The 27,576-nt window shown below is 42.1% G+C and overlaps 1 protein-coding gene across 1 annotated transcript in view; it reads right to left on the bottom strand.

The window, feature by feature from the left end:
* The window catches only part of LOC138293901 (coiled-coil domain-containing protein 159-like), a 236,959-nt gene that overhangs the window by 10,961 nt on the left and 198,422 nt on the right, over positions 1-27,576 (bottom strand). The window contains exons 6-7 of the mRNA XM_069233189.1: positions 5,312-5,393; positions 1,668-1,863 (exon numbers count right to left, since the gene is read on the bottom strand). Of these exons, the coding sequence (XP_069089290.1) occupies positions 1,668-1,863; positions 5,312-5,393 (278 nt within the window). The remainder of the gene's footprint in view (positions 1-1,667; positions 1,864-5,311; positions 5,394-27,576) is intronic.

Raw genomic sequence — 27,576 nt, 5'->3', positions numbered from 1 at the left:
CTTGTTGCACCCCTGTACCTGGCCACCCCAGTGCTGCCCAGAGTGACCAATTGGTGTGGTTCTGATTAGTGCCCAGTACTTACCTTAACTCTTGGAGATTGGCCTCGTAAGTTGTTGTTAAACGTGTGATGCTGAACATTGTTTTCCTCCATAGGGTAACATTGAAGAACTCTGAAATAGTCCTTTGTATCTTTTTTAAACTAAAAAGTATTTATGCTTGAAAACATATTTACCTTGATATGAAGTTCTTGGGTTTAAAGTATATATATATATAAAGAAGAATTATTTTTCTAAATTGGTGTCAGATTTATTCTTTGAATGTATGTCTCATTTATTGACTCTGTGGGTACAACAATTGCTTAGCACTACCCTCTGATAAGCATAACTGCTCACCCACATTACTACAAAATAGAGCATTAGTACTATCTACTTTTGCCTCTGCAAGCTAACTGGGGATCGACTGGACTCTCTGCATGGTGCACTTCATTTTTAGTGCACCATAGAGAGAACCAATTTCCTACACTCATTCTTATCAGTGTTACCTAAGCCTTGGCATGATTGCATCAGTTTATTGTTTCTGGATCTATTTGCTCATCATTCACTTTGAAGTTACCTTGTACGTTGACACCACTGTTTTAAGTTCTCAAGCTACCCCAAGTGTGTTTCCCTTGTGGTTATCGGAACCATTTTCCGGGATCCTTTGGTAGCTAGCATTTCCCAGTTCCCAAGCTTCCACTGTAATGTTGCTTACGTTTTAAGCTTTCTTTTGTTTGCACGCACCAAGGGTTTTTTGGTTTGGTCTCTTAGCGATAAATTCCATCTCATGTGCCGGCTTGGCAGTGATTAACTCTGTTCTAATTCTAGAATTGTGCTATGTTGGTAGCTATATCTATTCATCAGATCCTTCACATTCCCTGCAGGTTTCCAATATCCTCACAATTTTCACCTTTTTGTACTTTCTCGAGTTGTTTCACACTAGCCTGTGTTCCTTGTATCCTGCCAAGCCATTTTGTTCAGGTTCAAACCCAACTCACTGAGTAACCTTGCTTCCCTAACTTCCCTTCCACTCCATGTGCTCTCTCAAATGTGTTCTCACCTATTTTTCACTTAAAGTTTGGATTGTTAAAATCCTAGAGAACCAGCAATTTGGTGTGGCAAACACTCCACCATAGGTCAGTTGTATTTCCAGGTAACAATTGTCTCTGTGAATGTATTGTTCTGTGTTTGTGCAAAGGTTATAGTGCAGCCATCCTAGTGGAATACGTAATATGCAGCAACCACACTGAAAGATTACAGGTGAATAACTTTGCATTCTTACTGTTCTTTCTTTTATCATCGCCAAAGTCCATCACTGTACATACTTGGTATTATCTAGGGAAACATGAGCTTGGGGTTTATTCCCTCTGCATAGCACTCTAAAGGAAATAAGCCAGATTCTCTAGCCTTAAGTCTGTTGCCTGTTATATACCAGTCGCTGCTAACCACTCTAAACTTATCCTTGTCTGCTGTTCCATTAAAAGGATTCCTTCCTATTGTAGTATAACCTTAGCCCTAGTCCTGCATTGCTTTCTGGTCCCTCTTCTGTGGGTGTCACTTCTCTTCAGGTGCTGGTTGCCTGGTAACAAGCAGCAGGACATCAAAGTAAAATTCCCCCCAAAAATAATCACCTCTCCTGGATTTCCTGTGCCAGGTTTTCGACTGCTTCGTTCCTGTTGCAAAGCTCAATGTCCGCTCTCTGTTTGATGTACTCCTGCAGGTGGGACACTTCTTTTGCCATAGACTGCCAGACATCTTGAATCTTTTGGTCCATTAGGCATTCCAACTTGTCTTCTGTCGCTTGGCTCCCTATCCGCTTCACCTCCTCTGGTAACACATCATAACAGAGGACAAGACAGGAAGGATTGCAAGGTGTAAAAGAGCAAGGTTAATGGAAAAGTGCGATGGTCCTAAATTCAGAGAAGCTTTGGGTTGGGGGTTTCAGAGAAGTTGACTTCGATATGGAACGAAGCAGGAGAAAGGATCAAGTGAGGTAAAAATGGTAAAGCGGCTGTGTAGGATTCAGCAAATGTAAATCATTCATTTGGTGTGAAAGAAGTGATTTAAGTAGGGGTAAAGAAGAATGGAATAATAACTAGACATGACAGAGAGATAAAAGGAAAGAGAGTGAAGGTTAATTAGCAAAGGGTTATACTCCATCTATTTCACCAATATTCTGTGCACAGGGTTGCTGGAAATGCAGTTAACAGAGAAAGTGAGTGCACAATTTGGCCGTAATAGTTGAACACAGTGATCTCAGCCATAAGGGGACTCTCAGGTTAGTTCAAATGAAAGGGCTTTGACCAGCTATAGCAAATAGTCAAATGCCTCGTAGGTCATGGATGATTGGCTACAACACTAATGCATTGATCCTGCTTTGATGAAAGGGGACCTATGTGAGTGGCTGTATACTGGCCATATTGCATGAATCGCCACTCTAAATCTGAAATTCCAACAGAGCTCCAAATTTGAAATCTAGCCGGTGTTCCAAAATCAGTAATTTTCCAGTGGTCCAAATCTATCATCCAACCAGTGCTTTTAAATTCTATATCCCATCACTACTTTAAATTTTAAATTCAAACAGCACTCAATGTGAAAAAGAACCAGTACTACAAATCTGAAACCCAATTAGCAGTTAAAATATGAAATACACCCAGCACTCAGTACAAAACACAACTAGCACAGTTTTGTGTGATTATCTCCAGACGATTAATCACTTTGAGATTAATCAAGGGTGATTAATCTCAAAGTGATTAATCCTGAGCTTCCACTTTTACAATTAATTTTACATTAGTATAATATCTCTTAAACTAGGATTTCTAGGGTAAATCTTAAAATAACCCTATTCCAATGTATTTGCTAGGGAGCGCCCCATTCCTCGTTTGCCTTTGTTTAATCCTTTGTTCTTTAAAAAAAACACTTTTCACTTCCATTTTCATTGTTGTTTTCCTTCATTTGTACTGCTTACCCATATCAAACTGACCTGTTTTTCATTCTCAGTGGTTTTGCAGTTTCCCAGTATAATTAAACCAACAATGCCAAATCACTATGCAGTCTAAAATCCAAACAGGTCTCAAACTGAAATCCTGTCAATGCTCCACACCTGAAATGTAGCCACTGCTCAAAATCTACAATCCATTCACCACTCCAAATCTGACATCCAAGTTGAGTGCAAGTGGAAATCCACCAGCTCTCTAAACTAAAAAGCCAAATATTTCTCCAAAACTAAAATCTAATTAATGCTACAATACTGAACCCCAAATAGAATTTCAAATCTGAAATTCAACAGGGCTCTAAATCTGAAATCCAACCTCCACTGTAAATCTGAAATTCAGCCACAACTCAACATTTGAAATACAACCTGCACTCCAAATCTAGATTACAAACAGCAAGATTCTAAATTTTTGTCAAAGGATGATTAATCACCTTCATGATAATCATCATTATAACTCCAGGGTGATTAAACTCAGTATTCAGATTTTTTTATTGTGCAACTTAAGAGCTGTTAAATCAGGATCTTTGAAATAAATGTCTAACTATGAGGGTCCCTTCCCTTCAACTAATCTTTTCACTTTTCCCTTTTTTAATCTATATCTTTTCTTAAAATAATAGCTATGCTTTTTGGCAACCATTTCCTTTAACCCTTTGTATTTAACTCAGTGCTATTTTTTCTTCCACCGTTTTAATGACCTGATTTTTGTATCCCATGCAAATTAAACTGAAGTAATGGCATGATTCCACCAGCACTCCAAATCTGAAACACAACCAGTGCTCTAAATCTGAGATTCAACTAATGGCCCAAATTTGAAATCCGATCAGTGCTACACGCCTAAACTCCATCCACTTCTCCACACCTAAAATCCAGCTACTGTTCCGATACCGAAAACCTACTAGCACTCCAAATCTTGTATACAACCATCCTGATTCAAATTGTTTGTCTCAGGAAAATGAATCACGTTGATATTAACTATGGGTAATTAATCCCTGGCTTCTATTATTTTAAAATCTCAAAATGTCCCTTTTCTTTCATTACCAGTAGAAGGATAGACTTCCCTTAACCTAATGCTTTTCCCTTTCTTTAATATGCCACCTTCCCCTATACCTTAACTTATACAACACTGTTCCCCTTCACCATTAGAATTTACTTGCAAGCTACTCAAAATTTTCCTTCCAATGTACCTGATGCCTTCTTTTCATTACTTTAAGATTCTGGCATCCCAATGTAATTAAACTGTGATAATGATATGTCACCAACAGCTATTGAAATCCAACTAGCGTTCAAAATATGTGATTCAATCTGCATTCACTCTGAAATCAAACCAGTAATACAAATTTGAAATCCAACTAATTTTCCAAATCAAAGGTAATTCACAGCTCAGAATCTAAAATCCAATCAGTGCACAGTCAGAAATCTAAGCAGCTCCCCAAATCTAAAATGCAATGCAAACAGGGCTTCAAATATGAACTGTATCTGCTGCTCAGTGTGAAATCCAACTGGTGTTTCAATCCCTCAGTCCAATCACCAGTCCATATCTGAAATCCAAGTAGATCTCCAAATCTGCATTCCAACCAACATTCAATTTGAAATGCAACCAGTGCTCCAAATCCAAAATACAACCAGTGTTTCCAATCTGAAAACCTACCAAAACTCCAAATTTGGAAAACAACTAGCATAGTTCCATGAGTTTGTCTATGGATGATTACTAAATCTGAGAAAAATCAAGGTGAGCAGTTACATTGTTCTTGAAATACTTAGTGCCTTGAAGAGCCAGGCTTCGGAGACAATGCTTTTCCATTACGGACTCTTTAAGCACATTTTCAGGAACCCTAGGTTAAAAAGACATTTTGCTGTTTGGACCTTCTCAGTACCCCTAACAGCAGGTTCATTTTATAAGGACTTTTCTTGCAATCTAGTGACTTTGTTTGGGTGTGCCATAAGGCAGCTGCCTACAGTGGCTTCAGCCCTGACTACAGTAAACAGCTAGAGGACGGGTGCATATGCTGACAAAGGGCCTGATTTAGATTTCGGTGGACGGGTTACACCATCACAACTGTGACAGATATCCCATCTGCCGAAATGTAAATGCCATAGGAAATAATGGGATGTATATTTTGGTGGACGGGATATCCATCACCGTTGTGACGGAGTAACCCATCTGCCGAAATCTAAATCAGGCCCAAAACGTTTGACATACAAACCTTTTCCACACTCACAAGTGCAATGAGTTTGGGGAGAGGGCATGAGTGTAATGTGTGGTTAGGGTATGGTATTCACCTTCCAGACGCTGGATTTTCCGAAGTTGCTGGCAACTTTCTTGCTGGAGCATAGCAATGGACTGGTTCAGGCACTCCACCACCTCAGGATGAGACAATAGATATAAACTATGAGCGGAATTAACACTGTTGTATATCACCATTTTGAGATTGAAAATATTGACCCAAAATAATATTTTATTTAACCCACAACTACACGGAAAGAAGTGTATATGATACGTATAAGAAATAAAGTTACTTACCTATAACTCCAGTTCTCAAGCATTGGCATCTCTCATAGATTCACATGTGTGAATACTTCCCTACTGTCCGACTGGGATCCCCGCTAACAACTACAACACAGCAGTGGACTCATACACTCAGTAGAAGTGCAGTCAAACTTTCTATCCTGTCCACATAATTATACATGACCCAAACTTCAGCCAATCAAACCCACTTCACCCAGCTGTTCCCCTGCCTGAGGCTTCCAATTGTCAGACTTTCTACATTGTACATTTATAACAATAATGACACTAAGCCTTGTAACAGGGGGAGGAGGGTGGGTTGCATGTGGATCTATGAAAGATGCTGGAGAACCGAAGTTACAGGCAAGTCACTTTGGCCCTCATTAGGACCTTGACGGTGACGGCCACCAAAAGACTGTCGCCGCAGCTACCTGCCGTCCACCAAATTATGACCAAAGCCGGATTTCCGCCAGAAGGACGGCGGAAATCCGGCTGTGGCCATGCTGGCGGATGGCGTTAAGGTGGCGCTGCTGCCACCAGCAGCGCAACGCCAATAGACCGCCACCAGTGGTAATATGAGAATTAATACGCTGGCAGACGCTGCTTCTGGCAGCAGCGCCCTATCCCATCTCCTGCCGGAGGACCTCCTGGACACAGGTAAGTGGGTGCTCTGACAGGGGAGATGGTTGGGGAGTGTTGTGTGTGTGTGAGGGTGTGTGTGTATGTCTGTGCTGGGATGTATGCAGGGGTGTGTTGCGTGTTGTATGTGTGTGCATGTGTGGGGGTGTGAGTGCGTGTATGTTGAGTTGTGTGAATGCGTGTCTGCGTGTATGTATGTAAGTGTGTGTGGATGTGTGTGTGAATGGTCACTGATAGTGCCTACCACCATGGTTTTCGTGGCGGTAAGGAAGCCACGGAAACCATGGTGGTAGGCCGGCTCATAATTCTGCAGGCGGGCAAGTGACGGCCGCCGGGCTGGAGATTGATATCTCCAGCCCGGCAGCTGTTACCACTGTTGCGGTCGGTGTGGAACATTGCGGGTTTGGCTTCAGCCAAGCCGCCAATGTCATAATATGGAGGAAAGTACCGCCAGCCTGTTTGCAGTACTTTCCTCCATATTACTGCCGACCACTGGGGTCATAATGACCCCCATAATTTATTCTCCAGCATTGGATCTTTCATTGATTCACATGCTTGAATTCAGTTAATTAAAGCAGTACTGTTAGACTTGCCAGCTGTATGGCGGTCTTCCCACAAACCTTTTCCCTTTTTCCTCCATATTTACTGAAACTCATTTTTGTTGGCCCAAGGACTCTGTGCACTTTACCACTCCTAACCAGTTCCAAAGTGCTTGTTCTCACTCCCCTAAACATTTTAACATTGGCTTACACCTGATTGACATATCTTACATACTTATAAGTCCCTCATAGAGTGGTATACCATACACCTAGGGCCTGTAAAGTAAATGCTATTACTGGGCTTACAGTACTTATTGTGCCATCCACTTAAGAAGCCCATTAAAACATGTCCCAGGCCTCCAATTGCAGCCTGAATGCAATTTTAAACTGCCAATTTGACTTGGAAGCATAATCTCCTAACCAAGCCTTGAATTCCCCTTTTATTGCATATACGTCAACCCTGAGGTAGGCCCCAGGTACCCCAGAGAGCAGGGTTCTTTGTAATTAAAAGTTTGGACATGCACTTTTGAGTCTTACATTACCTGGTAGTGAAAAACTCCTAAATTCATTTTTCACTTACGTGAGCTCTACCTGTGCTAACTTTTGACTAGGAACAGGTAAGCATTTCATGTTTCATGTCTACGAAACTGTAATTAAAAATCATCTTGAATGGTAAAATTTGAAAATGCCACAGTTAGCATTTTCCTGCCGTTTGCTATTTGCTGCCTGCAGCCTGTCCCAGGTCACATGACTGGGAATAGTTGGCAGTAGGACTTTGTGAATTCCTACCAGTCAAACAATAGAGGGATTAGGTGTGCCTGAATGGGCCATCGGCTGGCAATTTGAGGGGGTAGAGCTGGACACAGCCCCAGTTGCAACTGCATAGGCTGTGCTCTGCTTTCACGCAAAGGACTTGTTACCACTACATTGTCCCTGCAACCAACTTCTCCTACTTCAAAGGACGCTCCAAGGACTAAAAGGGGGCCCTCAGACCCACTCGTCAGTTCGCTTTCTGGATCTGCGGAAAGACTCTCATAAAACTGTGTCCTACTGTGTACTCCATGAGACTGCTTTGCTGCACCTAGAAGGACTGCTTTGCTGCCTGGAGCCTGCCTTGAACCCTCAGAAGCCTTCCCTGCTACTTGAGCTCTGCTTCATCACTTGAACCCAGAACTATCAGAGTGACTTACAGGGCTAGTTTGCTGGCCTCCTGTTCAGAGCCACAATGGCATAACAGGCTCCCACCATTTTGAACCTGCACCTGGACCCAGCCTGAATGAGTCCTTGCCGCACAACTGCTGCCCCTCCAGTCCTGGATCCTTAGTGGACGTGTTAAAAGTACCTAGATAGTCAAAATCCAAAACTTGGGACTAAAAACATTTTGGCTAAAAACTGCTCTGAAAACCGAGGGAAGAACGGGACCAACGTGCTTGTCTGTCTGCCAAAAGTGCATCACCGGTCACCCTGACTTCTCGGTGACTCCAGCTAAGTCCTTCAAAGCATCAGCAAATCCTGTTCAGCCGTCCTTTACCACAAGGGAATCCAGCCTCCTGGAACTCTTGTCACCTACAGTCTACTGCCTCGTCCCACTGGAGCTTTTCAACTTCCAAAAAAGAGGCTTAGGGCCCAATTTATTTTTTGGTGGATGGAGCATTCTTCTTTGGCCTGGAGGAGTACTTTTGCATTAGAAGGATGCAGCCCTGTAGCAAACAGTATGCTTTTATTCTTTAAAAAAAGAAAAGCACAAAACGTGATTTTGTTTTTTAAAAGAAAAAAGTAATGCTCCCCTCACAAAGGGAGGCTTTTCCCATGGTGAGTGGGATGTAATTATAATGGTTTTACTGGATCTGTATTAAAGGCTCTGATCTTGAGGTAGAAGTTGCCAATATTCAGCAATGCTTTTCGGTGTGAGGTTACGCTAATCATGTTATACAGAAGGCCATTAATAAAGCTAGTAGTGTAACTAGAAGTGAGTTGCTGTACAAGGTAAGAGGGAAGTTAACAATAAATATAATAGAAAGGCCAGCCCTACTGTAAGGTTCACAGCAAAATACAATCAGGAAAGAGTTCAAGTACACAAGATATTGAAGTGTTCAAATACACAAACTATTGAATAGAACTGGCATCTGCTACTACTCGATGAATAAATGTACAAACACAATAATTATGTCCCAGACATCACCTTCAAAGAAGGCAGGTTGCTAAAAGACATTTTATGCCCAAGTGACGCTATCAGATTTTAAAAAAAAGAATTTAGAAAGTGAATGGTTGTTGATGTAGTTAGTTTTTGCAAATGTGGTAATTGTAACTGCTGTCAGTTCACCAATGCAAAGCAGATTATTTTCTATGATAATGAAAACAAAAAGGTGTTATCCAATAACCAAATTCATAAATTGTAATACCCAGGGTTGTATTTACAAGATTACTTGTGTTTGTTTTCAAATGTATCCATTTGTTCAGTGAAAGAAGGATGCTAAGAACATCTATGGGCATTTATGTAGTGCTTTCCTCTTATTTAGTTTCTAAGCACATACATAAACCACTAGAAATGCACTTGTGAGGTCAAAGAAGACTTTTATTGTTGTTAATTCTTCCCCAACCACAATATTTATGAATGACGAATTAGTAGCTTTCAAGTCCGCGTTAATCAAACAAAATATATCAGTTTGCAATATACACAGCAGGTTATATTTATAAGATATTGAATGCAAAGCAAAACAAATACTTCACCGTGTGGGAACTATTCACAGCTTCATCTTTCTAAGGTCTGCAAGCTGATGACCCCTGTCAGCCGCGAGAAAGAGAGATTCATCTACCCACACGGGATTGCTGGCAGCTGGCGCCAAGCTCCAGCACGAGGTCCGGCAGATTCGAATCTGACCCTCTGCAGCCTGTTACATTCGTTACAAAGGTGTGCCCCCTCCTCTCAGACCCGGGAAACTGAGCAAGCCTTTTGGAGACTGGCCAGGTCTCCAAGACTACTCCTGTTCCCAAGCTCAAGCAGAGAGAACAACACCCATGTACTCTCTCTTATCATGTCTAGTCTACTGTGAGAAAAACATCTTGGTTCTCTTGTGCAAAAACACAGCTTGGAAAAATACAGCTTGGATTCTCAACTGCAATGTCTAACTCCACGTTAAAGGCAATAGGCAGCTAACCTAAGTATCAAATGCAATGTCATGTTAAAGGCAATAGGCAGCTAACCTAAATATCAAATGCAATGTCTAGTGTCATGTCAAAGCCAATAGGCATCTAAGCTGAATACAAAATGCAATGTATAATATCATGTCAAAGCCCATAGGCAGCTGAGCTGAATATGAAATGCAATGTATAATATCATGTCAAAGTCAATAGGCAGCTGAGCTGAATACAAAATGCAATATATAATATCATGTCAAAGCCAATAGGCAGCTGAGCTGAATATAAAATGCAATGTCTTATATCATGTCAAAGCCAATAGGCAGCGGAGCTGAATACAAAATGTCAAAGCCAATAGGCAGAATATCTAATAGCATGTCAAAGTCAATAGGCAGCTAAACTGAATACATCATGTCAAAGCCAATAGGAATGCAATGTCAAAGCCAATAGGCGGCTAGACTGGATACAGCATGTCAAAGCCAATAGGCAGAATACAGAATGTAATGGCTAATGCAATGTCAAAGCCCATAGGCGGCTCAACTGAATACAGAAAGTAATGGCTAATGCCATGTCAAAGCCAATAGGCAGAATACAGAATGTAATGACTAATGCAATGTCAAAGCCCATAGGCGGCTAAACTGAACAAAACATACCATGTGCTACTGGTGAACATTGAGCAACTAATATGCGCAGTGGTGAAACACAAAGTCATTGGTCAAAACAAAACTTTATCAAATGGCAGTACATTCCGCCCTTTGACCAATGAATTTTTGTTTCACATATCTCTTGTTTCAAACAAAAACAAAAAAAACATCAGATTTGAATGATCAAAACAATCCCTGTAAAGCAATAGAAGTGGATTAATACATTGATTTCATAACCTTTCACATCAGATACATCTACATAGAAAAGACTGGGCAATTTTTTATACTCTGAGTGAGTCTCTAATTCAACAGTGTTAGCAATTTGATGTGGCATGAGTTCTGCTCATGTAAAAGGTGCACGGTCCACCTGAAAGGTTTTCTGGATGGTAAGCAAAAGTCAGAGTTCCATACGAGAAGGGCAATCAAACAAGTTGAACTTGAACTGAAGGCGCAGTTTGCGCAAAATGGATCCATGGTGCTGGCACTTTACTCAGCCAGGTTCAGGTTGGGGATTCGGTCCCTTCCCCGACCCCACACGCACACACCGGAAGGGGGACCACACAGCACACTCAGGGACAGTGGCGAAACGTGGTAGGATCTGCAAAAGAAACAAGTATGACTTTTCTTGCAAATAACATTTTTCATTTAAACTGCACCCTTCCTCTTCCTTTCCCTGTTTTATAATCAGCAGGACGTTTTTGAGGCCCTTTGTTATATTCACTGCAGGTTCTGGAGGATCACTTGGGGCTTCAGCCCACACATCAGCACTGAGGTTTTTATCTGCTGCGCCACAGCTTCCCTTTTCTTGCACTGTCAGAAGGGCTGGGGCAGACTCATTCTTTACCAAACCTCCATTCACTGCACTTTTGTCAATTTGGGCCATTCTGTCTCCAATTTGTATGAATGAATCAGATTCTTTTCTAGGTATCAGCATAATTTCGATTTTTCCTTGGTAATCTGCAGCAATCACTTTCCCTAAAACCTGATCAATTTGCCATTTCTGATCTGGTAACTTTCCTCTCCCCAACTGCTCTGTGACTGCTTGCATGACAGATTGCTTTTGTGCGTACTGCACAGTTTTTATCAAATCTAGGGGAATGTGCATCTCTCTCATCTCTGCCCACCTGTAAGTGGCTTTTTCTCTCAGCTGTTCACATTTTTGGGGCACCCACTTAGCCATCCCCACTAAGGCAGAATTCTGGGTGAACACTTCTCTCTCTGAATTTTTCTCATTAACATCTGCAAGGTAATTGAACCAGTTAGGTGCTAAAACATTAGCAATGAACCAAAAATCAGCGTAAAAATGACACATCTCACGTAGCTCTTGCTTTAAAATCTGACACACATTATACAACGCTGTTCCTTCTGCTGTGCCAGAAAACAACATTTCAGTCAATGAATCATTAGTAAAACAAACATGCTTTTTATCTTCAGTGGACACGAATTCAAATGGTGCACACAATCTCACCGGTAATTCTTTCACCTGTGGTACTCTAGCCCTGTCTTGCAAGTACCAGATCCATTGTATGATTCTAGCTAGGGGCACTATTTTCTTTCCTTGTTCTTGAGTTACATGTACAGAAGTATTTCCTTCTTGCACTGCGCAGAAACCTAAAGTCTGCATTATTTCATTTGCCAAATCACAAGCGCGCAGCTGCATATAATTTTTCACAGTGACCATATACAAAAGTGTTAGGATTTCTCTCAAATGAGGGCTATTCTTTTTCCAAAAATCAAACAAGCTAATGAAAGTCGGCTCTTGCTCTAAAATCTTTCGTTTTACTTGTGCATTTTGCAACAGTAACTCGTAAATCACATTCTGGTCTCTCTCGTCCATCTTATCAGTTAAGGAATGCATTTTGGCTGCCAAAAACCCTGGCTCACACGGAAACTCAGTGCAGCTCGGAGCTGTCTTAACCCCCTCATTACTGGAATGGGACAAGAAAGATTCTTCAAAAACAGCCCTTTTATAACTTTCAGTCGGGCTAATTTGCTCACGTAAATTCCTATTTTCATGTTCCAACTTCCTACATTTCTCCTGCATTTCTCTGTAAGCAGATAAAGGTATCCAGACCTTTCTGTCATCATTACTCCCAAAAGACACGTTTTCTACATCAGGCATTTTAGCTACACATGCATTTTCTTCTGTAATTCCCCAAACAGAAAACAATTCACAGTTTTTCTTAGCACCATCAGGCAGTTTACCAACACATGACATGGTCTGCCGTGCTACTGTGATTCTCCAAACAACAAACAATTCACAGTTTTTCGTAGCACCATCAGGCAGTTTAACAACACATGACATGGTCTGCCGTGCTACTGTGATTCTCCAAACAACAAAAAAACAATTTCTGTAATTCTCCAAACAACAAAAACAATTACACTTTTAAAGTGTGCACTTAGAAATCTACCAACTCGTCAACACCCTCTTAATCACCTCTTAATGACCGACCCCACTTCTGGTACCAATTGTAGTGCTTTCCTCTTATTTAGTTTCTAAGCACATACATAAACCACTAGAAATGCACTTGTGAGGTCAAAGAAGACTTTTATTGTTGTTAATTCTTCCCCAACCACAATATTTATGAATGACGAATTAGTAGCTTTCAAGTCCGCGTTAATCAAACAAAATATATCAGTTTGCAATATACACAGCAGGTTATATTTATAAGATATTGAATGCAAAGCAAAACAAATACTTCACCGTGTGGGAACTATTCACAGCTTCATCTTTCTAAGGTCTGCAAGCTGATGACCCCTGTCAGCCGCGAGAAAGAGAGATTCATCTACCCACACGGGATTGCTGGCAGCTGGCGCCAAGCTCCAGCACGAGGTCCGGCAGATTCGAATCTGACCCTCTGCAGCCTGTTACATTCGTTACAAAGGTGTGCCCCCTCCTCTCAGACCCGGGAAACTGAGCAAGCCTTTTGGAGACTGGCCAGGTCTCCAAGACTACTCCTGTTCCCAAGCTCAAGCAGAGAGAACAACACCCATGTACTCTCTCTTATCATGTCTAGTCTACTGTGAGAAAAACATCTTGGTTCTCTTGTACAAAAACACAGCTTGGAAAAATACAGCTTGGATTCTCAACTGCAATGTCTAACTCCACGTTAAAGGCAATAGGCAGCTAACCTAAGTATCAAATGCAATGTCATGTTAAAGGCAATAGGCAGCTAACCTAAATATCAAATGCAATGTCTAGTGTCATGTCAAAGCCAATAGGCATCTAGGCTGAATACAAAATGCAATGTATAATATCATGTCAAAGCCCATAGGCAGCTGAGCTGAATATAAAATGCAATGTATAATATCATGTCAAAGTCAATAGGCAGCTGAGCTGAATACAAAATGCAATATATAATATCATGTCAAAGCCAATAGGCAGCTGAGCTGAATATAAAATGCAATGTATTATATCATGTCAAAGCCAATAGGCAGCGGAGCTGAATACAAAATGTCAAAGCCAATAGGCAGAATATCTAATAGCATGTCAAAGTCAATAGGCAGCTAAACTGAATACATCATGTCAAAGCCAATAGGAATGCAATGTCAAAGCCAACAGGCGGCTAGACTGGATACAGCATGTCAAAGCCAATAGGCAGAATACAGAATGTAATGGCTAATGCAATGTCAAAGCCCATAGGCGGCTCAACTGAATACAGAAAGTAATGGCTAATGCCATGTCAAAGCCAATAGGCAGAATACAGAATGTAATGACTAATGCAATGTCAAAGCCCATAGGCGGCTAAACTGAACAAAACATACCATGTGCTACTGGTGAACATTGAGCAACTAATATGCGCAGTGGTGAAACACAAAGTCATTGGTCAAAACCAAACTTTATCAAATGGCAGTACAATTTAGGACCCCAAATGACATATACCCCATGTCACTTCATTTAAAAGAGTCAGACTGTGGAAGAAGTTGAAGTGAAATATGTTTTTTAGAAATAGAGACTATAAACACCACAGGAGGGGTGGTGATCGAGCCCAGGGATTACTAGAGAAAGCTTTTGGATCTTTAAACTGAGAGCCTATGAGCTAGGTTTCAATAGAGAGGAGGAGCTGTACTATTCAGTGTACTATTTAGTGTAAACATCCACTTGAAAATAAAAAAAGAGCCAGATTCGCAAATATAGTTTATATGGCACTTAGGTAGCTAATAGAGTTTTTGACTAATAATTTTATTATCTTCATTGATCTTGTCATAGCCCCTCAGTAGTTATAACAATCATATTGGCCGTTAGTAGTGATTTGAGGGGAATCAAGTTTTACTCTAGGTAACTGTCCCCCCTTCAGTTAGCAAATTTGGCTGTGTTTTCTCAATACGCAAGTGCAGTAAGAAATGGAATACCAGTAAAATATATTTTGGACCACCCATGAGCAATTCAGCGCTATACAAACAGAATTGTAGTACTTAATACATAGAGAAGAGTGCTTTTTCTCATCTGAAATATTTATGAATTTTTAATATACATATCAGATGAGTTTGGGCACTGGAGAAGTCACTTTAATTTCAAAGTAATTTGTTGTGAAAATGGTGACCATTTCCCTACTTTTTATTTCTTATGCTAGAGATTTTAATTAAAAAATCCACTTAAATAATAACTCGTATGTGTGAATCATAGGCCTAACTAACTGTTGCATTTTTAACATGCATTTCTCTTTCTATATTCTGCATGAACCACATTTGCTTGACTTGCTAATGTTAACAAATTCCAACTGCTTTTGTTCGGAAACTTCCTATGCTAACAAAGAAGTTACATTTTTAAATATATTATTAACTGCTTGACCTGCATTGGAATCTCAAAACTTGCTAAACTAATCTTAAAACTTGTTTCTTTATGAATAGGCTTCTGGTGTGAAGATGTGTGGGAAAGGAGATGACTTAATGTGACCATACCTAGAATTCCCAGGAATATTTTTTCTTTCAGAAACATAGGCAGTTGGGAAATTAGTGAAATCTTTTGCTTTAGTTGGAACTTCTACAAATGTATTGTGTTTAAAGCACTCTTTTTTTAGAACTTACCATCTCAACAGAAACTGTTCCAGTCTCACGATGTTCTCTCTTTCTGATTGGATGTCCCTTCATATTATCTGAAGAACTTTTAAACTTTTGAATCATTGTGCTATGTATAAAGCTTGTCACAGGGAAAGAATAGAGTGATCACCATAGATTTAGATTCCCTTCAGAGAGGATCAGACATGCTTTACACAGCTCTGAAAAGTCTCAGACCGTTCTTTTTCTCTCTTGCCTCAGAGACTGTCAGTTTCCTTTTTATGAGTTCTGATAGCTTTATCAGCTAGACAGACTCTGAGACGCTTGTTCCTTTCTGCTATTTTATATTTCATCCTCACTGACTCAGATGAATCTTTGTTGCTGAGCCTTGACTGCTCTTTTTTTAGAAAACTTGTTGAGAGTTTTTCATCTTATTTTTCCTGTATTAGAAATTCAGAATAGGTTTAAAGGACACACCTTATGCTATGTTCTGCAACCTATGCTTGATTGATATTAATAAAGAAAATAATCTAAGAATTAATGATTGATTATTAAAAGTTAAAATTCTAAAATCTCATTATCGACTCACGAGAATAAAATTGGAATAATATTGAAGTATATTGAAGTTTGAGATGCAGTTTCTCATTTCCCGGCTCATTACCCAGGTCCCCAAATTTAATGTCCTAAGAGCTGCAGAGATTTTATAAAATTAAAAATACTCTCCATGCCCCCAAAAAGTTGGTAGCAGAGGTAAGGTTTTAATGACGAGGAAAAGAAACTGCAAAAATTCAAAAGTGCCAAAATTATATAAAGCCCAATTGCCCAGAACCTGATTGCAGAGACAGATGGAGTGTGGTTTCTAAAGTTGTTGCAGATTGTGGATGAAAAATTGTGAATCGACGGGTGTGAGTATCAACAGAGTTATGCATCGAAATTGTGATGATTTATGAGTATGAATTATATTGAAAGTTGTCTAATGTTGTTTTGAAGTACATTGCTATTGTTTATATGTTATATGTGCTTTTGTTGAAGAACATAAGAGGTTATCGGACTAAGAAATAGTCTAATATCCCGGGATAGACAAATAAGATATAGAGTTTTGGTATTCTTGTCTGCTAAGAGAAGTGGAGTCATGAGGTGTCGTCAATTACACAAATATATATGGACGTAGTAAATTGTTGTGATTGTACTAATTTTGATTAGTGCTTGTGAAACCTGATGCACAAAGGCAACACAACACTAACTAGATGATCTTCCTACAGGCGGAGTACTCATTGTTGTGAATAGAAAAACCAATTTCCAATCATTGATTGTACTAATGTTTTCTTAAGAAGAAGCAGACAAAGACTGATGTTATTTCATGTTGTTAAGTTATTAGTTTGGGCTTTTGCATTGTACGGCAAAATTGTAAAACAGGGTGAGCTACTGCCAGGAGTAAGTTGTTGCATCATATTGTGTTGCCATCGTATTGGTTGGCTGGAGTAACATCGCACTGTGATTAGTTGTATTACAGCAAGCACTGCACTGAGATTGTTTATTGAGTTACGGAACTGCATTGTGATTTGATAAAAAGAGTTCTGAAGTTTGACGTATATAGAACAATTTCAAAACAATTGAGAGGCTGTAATTTCAATTATCGATTCTATGGAAAATAAAATTGAAATCATGAAATATTTTAAAGCTTTTAGGAGTCTAATGAGAGGTGATGTAGTGATTCCAATAAGGGAGTGTGAAGAATCTCCTCCTGAGGGTATGGCAGCGTATCATATAATGAAGGGCTACATACATGTGTTTGGCTTAGTCAGTGGTGCAAGATCACTGACAAAAGAGGGTCCGCTGCGTTTCCCTAGATGGGGAATATTTAATTTGACAATTCTTTACAAATTACGAGAAAAACGCCATGAAATTAAGCCACCTCCTAGACTTACACAATTTGAAGCACTTGGTGCTTGGGAGAAAATCGCTCGAAATAAAGAGAGGGAGAGAGATGCAAAAGATGAACAAAAAAGGCAATAAGAAATTATTCAGATGCAATTTGGGATGATCAATGTCAGAGATGGAGGAAAAGTGTCATAGAGGGTGGTGTTAGATTATATTCTGTACTTACAAATGAGAAAAATACAAAGGCTGGAGAAGTTGAAAAGCCTAGAAGGAAAAAGAATAAAGGGTATATAGCAGTAAAAGGTGAAACAAAATCAGACACTGATACTGATTTGGTGATGATATTTTAGATGAATTACTAGCTAAACGTCTGCCACCTTATGTGGGTTCTATACGAAATGATGGAACTCATTTAACAAATAATGTGACAATAGCTATGGCTCCTACATATCTAACTGTTTCACAAGTTACTAGCCTGATGCAGGCAGTAACACCTGGAAATTTACAACCCGTATCGACTAAGCCGATTGTGCCACAGTCAGTAGTAACTGATTTTTGCCCAACCTGATACTACACTTCCTGTAACTCAGCAAGCAATTGTAAGTGTTCCAGCTCAATCAATCAATCAATCAAATATTTATAGTACATGGCATATCACCCATGAGGGTCTTGAGGCGCTGGAGCCGTATGCTGCTGCATGGAGGAATGATAATTCGAACATCCCGGTCTTTAGTTCTCTTCTGAATCGCTGGACTGACAGTGCAGTCCTGAGGTGCAAGGGTCTGTTTCAAGCTTGGCTGCCAGGAGCGAGAAGGAGCACCCTCCGCTGTTGGCTCGACGGATCCATGGGGTGTCTGTGAGGGAGAGGGAAGCTGATTGAAGGTGTCTGGTCGGTTTGTGGAAGGTCAGGCGTTTGTTGATGCATGCTGGTCCTTCGTTATGCAAGGCCTTGTAGGCTTGGGTCAACATCCTGCACTGGCATCTCTTCTGAATCGGGAGCCAGTGTAGGTTTTTTAAGATGGAGTGTGATGTGGTTCCTTCTGGGGAGGTCGAGCATGAGTATTGCAGCTGAGTTCTGTATTGTGTGAAGTCTCGTCAGGAGACGTGCTGAGATGCGACGTAGAGCATGTTTTCATAGTCAAGTCTGCAGGTGATGAGGGCCTGCGTGACGGTCCTTCTGGTGTCTGCTGAGAGCCACCTGAAGATCTTTCAAAACAAGCGAAGTGTGTGGAAGCAGGTGGATGAGAGTGCGTTGGCTTGTTTCCTTCATGGATAGCTTGCTATCAAGGATGATGCCAAGGTTACAGGCGTGGTCTGTTGGGGTGGGTGGGATGCTGAGCTCTGGAGGCCACCATGTGGCAGTCTATGGTGAGGTGTTGTTCCCAAAGATGAGGACTATCGTTTTTTCAGTGGTGAGTTTGAGACAGTTGTCCTTCATCCAGTCCGCTGCGTTCATCATGCATCTTTGGAAGCTAGTTTTTGTGGTGGAGGGTTCTTTAGACAGTAAGAGGATGAGCTGTATGTCATCAGCGTAGGAGATGATGCAGAGTCCATGTGATCTGATAGTGACAACCAGGGAGTCATGTAGGTGTTGAAGAAGGTTGGGCTGAGGGATGATTCTTAGGGGACTCCACAGATGATTTTCTTGGGCTCTGAGGTGAACGGTGGTAGACTGATCCTTTGGGTTCTGCCAGTGAGGTATGAGGTGATCTATTTGAGGATGTTTCCTTGAATCCCGATGTGGTGGAGTCTGTTGATCAGGATGTGGTAGGAGACGGTGTCAAACACAGCGGACAACTCCAGGAGGATGAGGGCTGCTTTTTCCCAATGGTCCAGGAGGACTCTGATGTCATCTGTGGCTGAAATCAGGGCTGTCTCAGTGCTGAGGTTAGGCCGAAATCCAAATTAGGAGGTGTCCAGGTAGTTATGATCTTCTAGGTGTTGGGTGAGTTGCTGGTTGATCACTTTCTCAAGGCCTTTTGCTGGAGATGGGAGCACAGAGATGGGCCAGCAGTTCTTCAATTTGTCTGGGTCGGCAGCTGTTTTTTGAGGAGAGGCCTCACTTCAGTGCATTTCTAGATCTCTGTGAAAGAAGTTGTGGTGATGGAGGTATTCAGGACTTTCCTGAGCTAGTCACCGGTTGCCTTGCTTCAGAGGTTGAAGATGTGGTGGAGGCAAGGGTCCGTGGGTGCTCCAGAGAGTACGGAGTTCATGATGGAGATAGTGTCTTGCGTGGTGAGGAGTTTCCAGTGGGTGAGAAGAGTTCAGGATCGTGTTTGTGCATATGAGCTGGTTGATGCTGTCTGTGGCGGCGTTCAAAGTTTTCATAGATAGCCGAGGTCTTGTTGTGGAGAAAGTCAGCGAGGTTGTCACACAGTTCCTGGGAGGGAGTGATGTAATTTTCGGTGGCTGTAGGTTTGGTGAACTCTTTCACGATGGCGAGCAGTTCTTTGCTGTGGTTTGTGCTGGCTTTGATGTGGTCTGCTGGTACGTTCTTTTTGATTTCTTTTAGGAGGCAGTGGTACTGGCTGAAGGCAGTCCTGAAGGCAGTGCAGTCCTCTGTTTTTTCGCTGATGTGCCACTTCCTTTCACGTTGTTGGCAGTTGCATTTGGAGAAGTGCAGTTCCTCAGTGAACCAGCTTGCTCTTTTGCTTTGTGACCTTGACTGTCTTGGTGAGGGTGATGGTGTCACGCATTGTGATCCACTGGGAGAAGCTATTTGCAGCTTGTCCAGGGTCATGTGTAGGAGTCTGGGAGGTGGAAGCGGAGAGCGTTGCCCAGCTGGTCTTCTGATACCTTTGGGGAACTTAGAAACCTTTGGGAGTTCAGATGGGAACTGTTCAAACCGTAGTACTTACAGATGCTACAGCTTCTGTGATTATGAATCCAGCACGAATTACTGAATTGACACAACACAGCTAGTGCCTGCACAAGTTGTTCGTACGCCAGCTACAGTAGTTCAGGAAGCCACTGGAGTTATACCAGTAAATGGGTTTATCCCGACATTGCAAAATTCACAGCTTGTTGTGTGGGCACCACCAAAAACCATTCAAGCATTAAGAGAAGGAAGACTGTCTTGAACACAAACCATGACAGGTGAAAGTAATTTGTCAGAGAGTGGTATACTTCTTCCTCGGTTTGAAGAAGATGCCAAAAATTGTGTAGAGGGTGAGGATGCAGAAAGACCAAGTACCAGTTCAAGTTCAAGTACTAGTCCAGTCTCAGAGAAAAGAGAGACCATTAAATGTGCCTAAATAAAAAAAAAAATGAAGAAATCATTAGAGGATGTTTGGTTCTTGATCACATAAACCAGTATTTAGAGAAATCATTGAGTTACCTGTCTAAAGAAATTACAAGAAAAGCTGCAACTGTTCATGACTAATTGACTGAATTGCCAAACAAATATGAGGTTGATATTTCTAAAAGTGAACCATAACAGAGACGTTTTAGAGTACAATTAAATGATGAATCAATTGAAAACATGCGTTCTTCAGGAATGCAAATACATTTCACTGAATTATAAAAAAAAATACGCACATTGAGTGAATTTGACAAATTTGAAAATAAATGGTCACAAAAACAAGACAAGCAAAGGAAATAGGCAGAAGAGGATGAGGGGGGAAAAAGAAAACAAACTACACGTTCTGAAAAGGAGGCAACTCGAATCTTAAGAGAGATACCAGGAGGAGGTTATGTTCATGTCCATTGGAGAAGGGGAGACTTTGCATCATTTACTAACAATTTTCCAAAGCTGAGGGAAAGTCCTATGCAGTGGTACACACAAGTCGAGAGGTTTGGCAACATGTCCAAGTTGTTATGGATGGATTTGAATATGTTTTTTGATACTGTGGTTCTGCGTGATTTGTAGGCGGAATGTAAGATTGCTATTCAATGGCCAGATGCAGAACTGGCAAGAGATCCTATCACAAACGCACCTTCACCTCTGGTAATGACTAAGTATAATAAAGCGATAACATTTTTAAAGTGCTGAGTTCCTTGTAAGGATTTGGATTATTTTAATTTGAATCAAATTCAGCAGGAGGTTAAGGAATCTGTGCATGAATACTAAGAGAGATTGACAAAGGCATTTCAACAGCATACAGGACAGATGCATCTTGATATGGGATTTTTCATTACACTGTTTGTGCTTGGTTTGAGACTTGAGAATCGTGAGCACATACAGCAGAATTTGATTTGTTGGCAGACAAACTCTTTAGATGAGATTTCGAAACATGCACAGTATTGTAGTGATGAACAAGAGACAAAACAGCTGAAGCTTAAAGAGAAGATTATGTTGGCTCAGACAAAATTTGCACAAAGGGGTTTTTAGAATCAGTCATTTCTTGGAAATAGTGGTGCAGTTCAGAATGTGAATGGTTCAAGTGGAATCCAGACAGGTGATTTTCAAGCAAGAATGCTAAGCGTTCAAGGAGGGATGATGGTGTCTCAAGGTAGAGGAAGAGGTGCTCCGATTGATCCAGGTATGGGTGTTGATGTTGAGACACTGACGAAGATGACTCCTTGTCATCTATGTAACAGGGTGTTGCATTGGAAGCATGAATGCACACTCAATCCAGATAGGATTATTAATAATCAGTTATAGGGAGTAAACCAAATGCAGGTACAAAATGTTCCTATTCAACAAGTACTCAGGCCTCAAAAATCATAAAAGTTTTACTAGATCAGCAGGTCAAGTAACTTGATTAATCTACTCAACCTAACTGTAATGTACTTGACCCCTAGAGAGGTCTCAAATTGTGTGATCCTAGGCAAGTAGTATTACAGAATCACTTTTTATTTAATTCTCAAATAAGATTGCACCTTCAAATATGTGGGCCAGGCACTTCTGCAGTACGAAAGAACCTCTTTTGTTTGATTAAGTAGATTTAACTTTGCTGCATGTATAATTTACCCCACATATAGGGGACACATGACCCATGGCTTGCTTTTAGTTTACTAACAGCATTGCCACTAGGGCAGCAGTGTTTCTCAGTTTGTTTAAACACTCACTTTTAATAAATATATTACTAAACCATGATGTGGAAGCATATTGTCATCTACACACTGTAAATTTCCAAGAAATGTCCAAAAACCTTTCCACTAACCTGCAGCTTTACTGAGAAAACTATATAGTGTTTTAAGAATCTGTGAAAAATGGGTTTCAGAAAACATATCCTTTGCATATCAACATGTAAAATATTCTAATTTATTTTCATCCTATTAAGATACTTTTTTCATCACACAGAAATGCAAAAAAAAGAGCTTTCACAACTACTGAAATATATTTGGAAATGTTTGTACACTTCACTTAGTCATTTAAATGTTGAGTTAGGAAAAATCTGACACTCTATATCCTTTTATTTCACAGTCTAAACAGGAGGTCAGACAGTTCACCTTACAAAATCCTGGAACTCTGCCATCAGATGGAAAATTAATTGCAAGACACTGACTCTTGTCCTGGGTCTGTAAACAGTAAATGTGACATACAAAAACAAGATTTAAAGGCCTTTTATTGTTCCTCCACTTTCTGACTGAACAGAACACCTGTTCTTTGTCAACTCACCAAAAGGGGGGAGCAAGTCCCCAAAAAAGCTGGTTGAGTAGATTTTTCGAGCCCTGGTACTGATGCAAAATCAGACTCAATTTGTTCCCGCTCCTCAAGTATCTGTGGTTCAACCAAATGTAAACAATATGAAATAAAATCAAAATTAGTTGCCAAAGATAAATCCAAAAATTATGTGTAGGAGGCTGGCCTGGCTTGTAGTGGGTACCAGAGGTACTTACATCTTGTGCCAGGTCCAGTTATCCCTTATTAGTGTAGAAGAGGTGTTTCTAGCAGCTTAGGCTGATAGAAGGTAGCTATGGCAAAGCAGCTTAGGCTGAACTAGGAGACATGTAAAGCTCCTACTATACCACTGGTGTCATATGCACACTATCATAAGAAAACACAATACACAGGAGTACTAAAAATAAAGGTACTTTATTTTTATGACAATATGCCAAAAGTATCTCAGTGAGTACCCTCAGTATGAGGATAAGATGTATACACAAGATATATGTACAAAAACCAAAGTTAGGTAAGAAATAGCAAGAAAAGTAATGCAAGCAGTGTAAAATTACAGTAGATTGCAATAGGAGCACATAGGTATAGGGGCAACACAAACCATATACTCCAAAAGTGGAATGCGAACCACAAATGGACCCCAAAGCTATGTGAGCTTGTAGAGGGTCGCTGGGACTGTAAGAAAACAGTAAGGGTTAGAAAAATAGCCCACCCCAAGACCCTGAAAGGTAGGTGTAAAGTGTACCTACTACCCCCAGAGAGCACAGAAGTCGTGATAGGGGGATTCTGCAGGAGGAACAAACACCAGCAATGCAACAACAGTGGATTTCCGGACCTGAGTACCTGTAAGACAAGGGGACCAAGTCCAATAGTCGCGACAGTGTCAAGAGTGGGCAGGAGCCCAGGAAATGCCAGCTGAGGGTGCAAGGAAGCTGCCACTGGTTGGAAGAAGCTTGGAATTCTGCAAGAAAGAAGAGAGCTAGGAACTTCTCCTTTGGAGGATGTATGTCCCACGTCGCGATGAAGCTTGCAGAGGTGTTCCCACGCAGAAAAACCGCAAACAAGCCTTGCTAGCTGCAAGAGTCACGGTAGAGGTTTTTGGGTGCTGCTGTGGCCCAGGAGGGACCAGGATGTCGCCATTTGGAGGAGGAGACAGAGGGGGCGCCCAGCAAGTCAGGGAGCCCTCACAGAAGCCAGCAGCACCGCAGAAGTACCTGAACAGGCACTTGGAAGAAAAGTGAACCGAAGTCCACCCGAAGTCACAAAAGGGAGTCCCACAATGCCAAAGGACAACTCCGAAGGTTGTGCACTGCAGGATAGAGTGTCGGGGACCCAGGCTTGGCTGTGCACGAAGGAAATCCTGGAAGAGTGCACAAGAGCCGGAGCAGCTGCAAATCACGCAGTACCCAGCAATGCAGTCTAGCGTGGGGAGGCAAGGACTTACCTCCACCAAACTTGGACTGAAGAGTCACTGGACTGTGGGAGTCACTTGGACAGAGTTGCTGAGTTCCAGGGACCACGCTTGTTGTGCTGAGAGGGGACCCAGAGGACCAGTGATGCAGTCTTTTGGTGCCTGCGGTTGCAGGGGGAAGATTCCGTCGACCCACAGGAGATTTCTTCAGAGCTCCTGGTGCAGAGAGGAGGCAGGCTACCCCCAGAGCATGCATCACCTGGAAACAGTTGAGAAAGCCGGCAGGATGAAGTGATACAAAGTTGCTAATAGTTGTCTTGCTACTTTGTTGCGGTTTTTCAGGCATCCTGAGCAGTCAGCGGTCGTTCGTTTGGCAGAAGGTGAAGAGGGAGATGCAGAGGAACTCTGATGAGCTCTTGCATTCGTTATCTGGTGAGATCCCCAAAGCAGAGACCCTAAATAGCCAGAAAAGGAGGTTTGGCTACCTAGGAAGGAGGATTGGCTACCAAGAGAGGTAAGAGCCTATCAGAAGGAGCCTCTGACTTCACCTGCTGGCACTGGCCACTCAGTGCAGTCCAGTGTGCCACAAACACCTCTGTTTCCAAGATGGCAGAGGTCTGGGACACACTGGAGGAGCTCTGGGCACCTCCCTTGGGAGGTGTAGGTCAGGGGAGTGGTCACTCCCCTTTCCTTTGTCTAGTTTCACGCCTGAGCAGGGCTGGGGGATCCCTGAACCAGTGTAGACTGGCTTATGCAGAGATGGGCACCATCTGTGCCCATCAAAGAATTTCCAGAGGCTGGGGGAGGCAACTCCTCCCCAGCCTTCACACCTATTTCCAAAGGGAGAGGGTGTTACACCCTCTCTCAGAGGAAGTCCTTTGTTCTGCCTTCCTGGGCCAGGGCTGCCTGGACCCCAGGAGGGCAGAAACCTGTCTGAGGGGTTGGAAGCAGCAGCAGCTGCAGTGGAGACCCCGAAAAGGCAGTTTGGCAGTACCCGGGTAGTATGCTAGAGACCCGGGGGATCATGGAATTGTCCCCCCAATGCCAGAATGGAATTGGGGGGACAATTCCATGATCTTAGACATGTTACATGGCCATGTTCGGAGTTACCATTGTGACGCTGTACATAGGTAGTGACCTATGTGCAGTGCACGTGTGTAATGGTGTCCCCGCACTCACAAAGTCCGGGGAATTTGCCCTGAACGATGTGGGGGCACCTTGGCTAGTGCCAGGGTGCCCACACACTAAGTAACTTTGCACCCTACCTTCACCAGGTGAAGGTTAGACATATAGGTGACTTATAAGTTACTTAAGTGCAGTGGTAAATGGCTGTGAAATAACGTGGAAGTTATTTCACGAAGGCTGCAGTGGCAGGCCTGTGTAAGAATTGTCAGAGCTCCCTATGGGTGGTAAAAGAAATGCTGCAGCCCATAGGGATCTCCTGGAACCCCAATACCCTGGGTACCTCAGTACCATATACTAGGGAATTATATGGGTGTACCAGTATGCCAATGTGAATTGGTCAATTTTGTCACTAGCCTGTAAGTGACAAAGTTGGAAAGCAGAGAGATTATAACCACTGAGGTTCTGGTTAGCAGAGCGTCAGTGAGACAGTTAGGCATCACACAGGGAACACATACAGGGCACATACTTATGAGCACTGGGGCCCTTCCTGGCAGGGTCCCAGTGACACATAGACTAAAACAACATATATACAGTGAAATATGGGGGTAACATGCCAGACAAGATGGTACTTTCCTACATTATGCAGATGCAAAATCAGAATGCAATCCAGCAATTTTCTATGTTTAGTGATGGAGATTTAGGGCCAGATGTAGGAAACAGTTTGCGACTCGCAAACGGCAAAAATTGCCATTTGCGAGTCGCAAACCGGAGTTTCCTATGCAGAAATGCATTTTGCGAGTCGGAACTGACTCGCAAAATGCATTTCCGACTCGCAAATAGGAAGGGGTGTTCCCTTCCTATTTGCGACTCGCAGTGGGATGCAAATGGAGTCGCACTTGAAGTGGATGGTAACCCACTCGCAAATTGGAAGGGGTCCCCATGGGACCCCTTCCCCTTTGTGAATGGACCCCAAAATATTTTTTCAGGGCAGGTAGTGGTCCAAGGGACCACTACCTGCCCTGAAAAAATTCCGAAACAAAAGTTTTCGGATTTTTTTTTAAGTGCAGCTCGTTTTCCTTTAAGGAAAACGGGCTACACTTAAAAAAAAAAAAACTGCTTTATTGACAAGCAGTCACGGACATGGAGGTCTGCTGACTACAGCAGGCCTCCATGTTAGTGAGTGCCCATAGTCGCTATGGGGCCGCAATTTGCGACCCACCTCATTAATATTAATGAGGTGGGTCTTTGCGACCCCATAGCGACTCGCAGACGGTGTCTGAGACACCGTTCTGCATATGGTTTTGCGACTCGGAAATTGCGAGTCGCTCGGAGTCGCAATTTCCGAGTCGCAAAACCAAGTTTTGCTACATCTGGCCCTTAGATTCAGGCACGTAACAATAAACGTGCCTGAGAGGAGAGGTAGATTGCGTGCTTGGCGCAGTTTTAGAGGTAGGCAGAGTGAACCATTTGTGGAAGGTGAGGTGAATGGCCACCAGGGGCCGTGTTATGAAAAAGTGCCGGGGGTTTGCAATGGACATGTGCGCCCACAATGCGCACCCCCTTGGGCATTTTGGTATTACAGAAAGGCCCGCAGATGCTTGTGCGGCCCTTTCTGTAATACAGATAGATAATACAGATAATACAGATAGCACTGGCGCATATATAGCGCCAGTGCTATCACCAGAGAATGTTCCCTTTGTCTCTACCCCAGCACAGTATTACAGACACGAGTGCAGAGGCCAAGAAGCTGACAGGAGGCGCACTGTCAGTGCGCCCCTGATGGCAGACCTCTGGAGAGGGGAAAGTGGGTCCTATAGATTCCTCAGACATAACAGTGTAAGCAGGTTGCCGCCGGCACAGCAAAACACAGAGAGGCTGCATCAAACTGCTCCGTTTCTCACTTGAACAAGCTGCCTCCGGGCCAGCACATTAAAACTAATATGGTGCATTGTCCTCGCTTGCGCTGGGCGCAAACAAGGAGAATGCGCTGCACTGTAAAAAACTGCCCTTACTGTCATTTCGTATTGACACCGGATCTACCCATTCCACTGTGAGAACGGCAGAAGTACCAGACCTACCCCTCTAGAGAAAAGAGATCCAAGTT

The sequence above is a fragment of the Pleurodeles waltl genome, chromosome 4_2, assembly GCF_031143425.1.
Source record: "Pleurodeles waltl isolate 20211129_DDA chromosome 4_2, aPleWal1.hap1.20221129, whole genome shotgun sequence".
NCBI lineage: Eukaryota > Metazoa > Chordata > Amphibia > Caudata > Salamandridae > Pleurodeles > Pleurodeles waltl.
The sequence above is the reverse complement of the archived record's forward strand: the minus strand, read 5'-3'. Positions and strand labels throughout refer to the sequence as shown.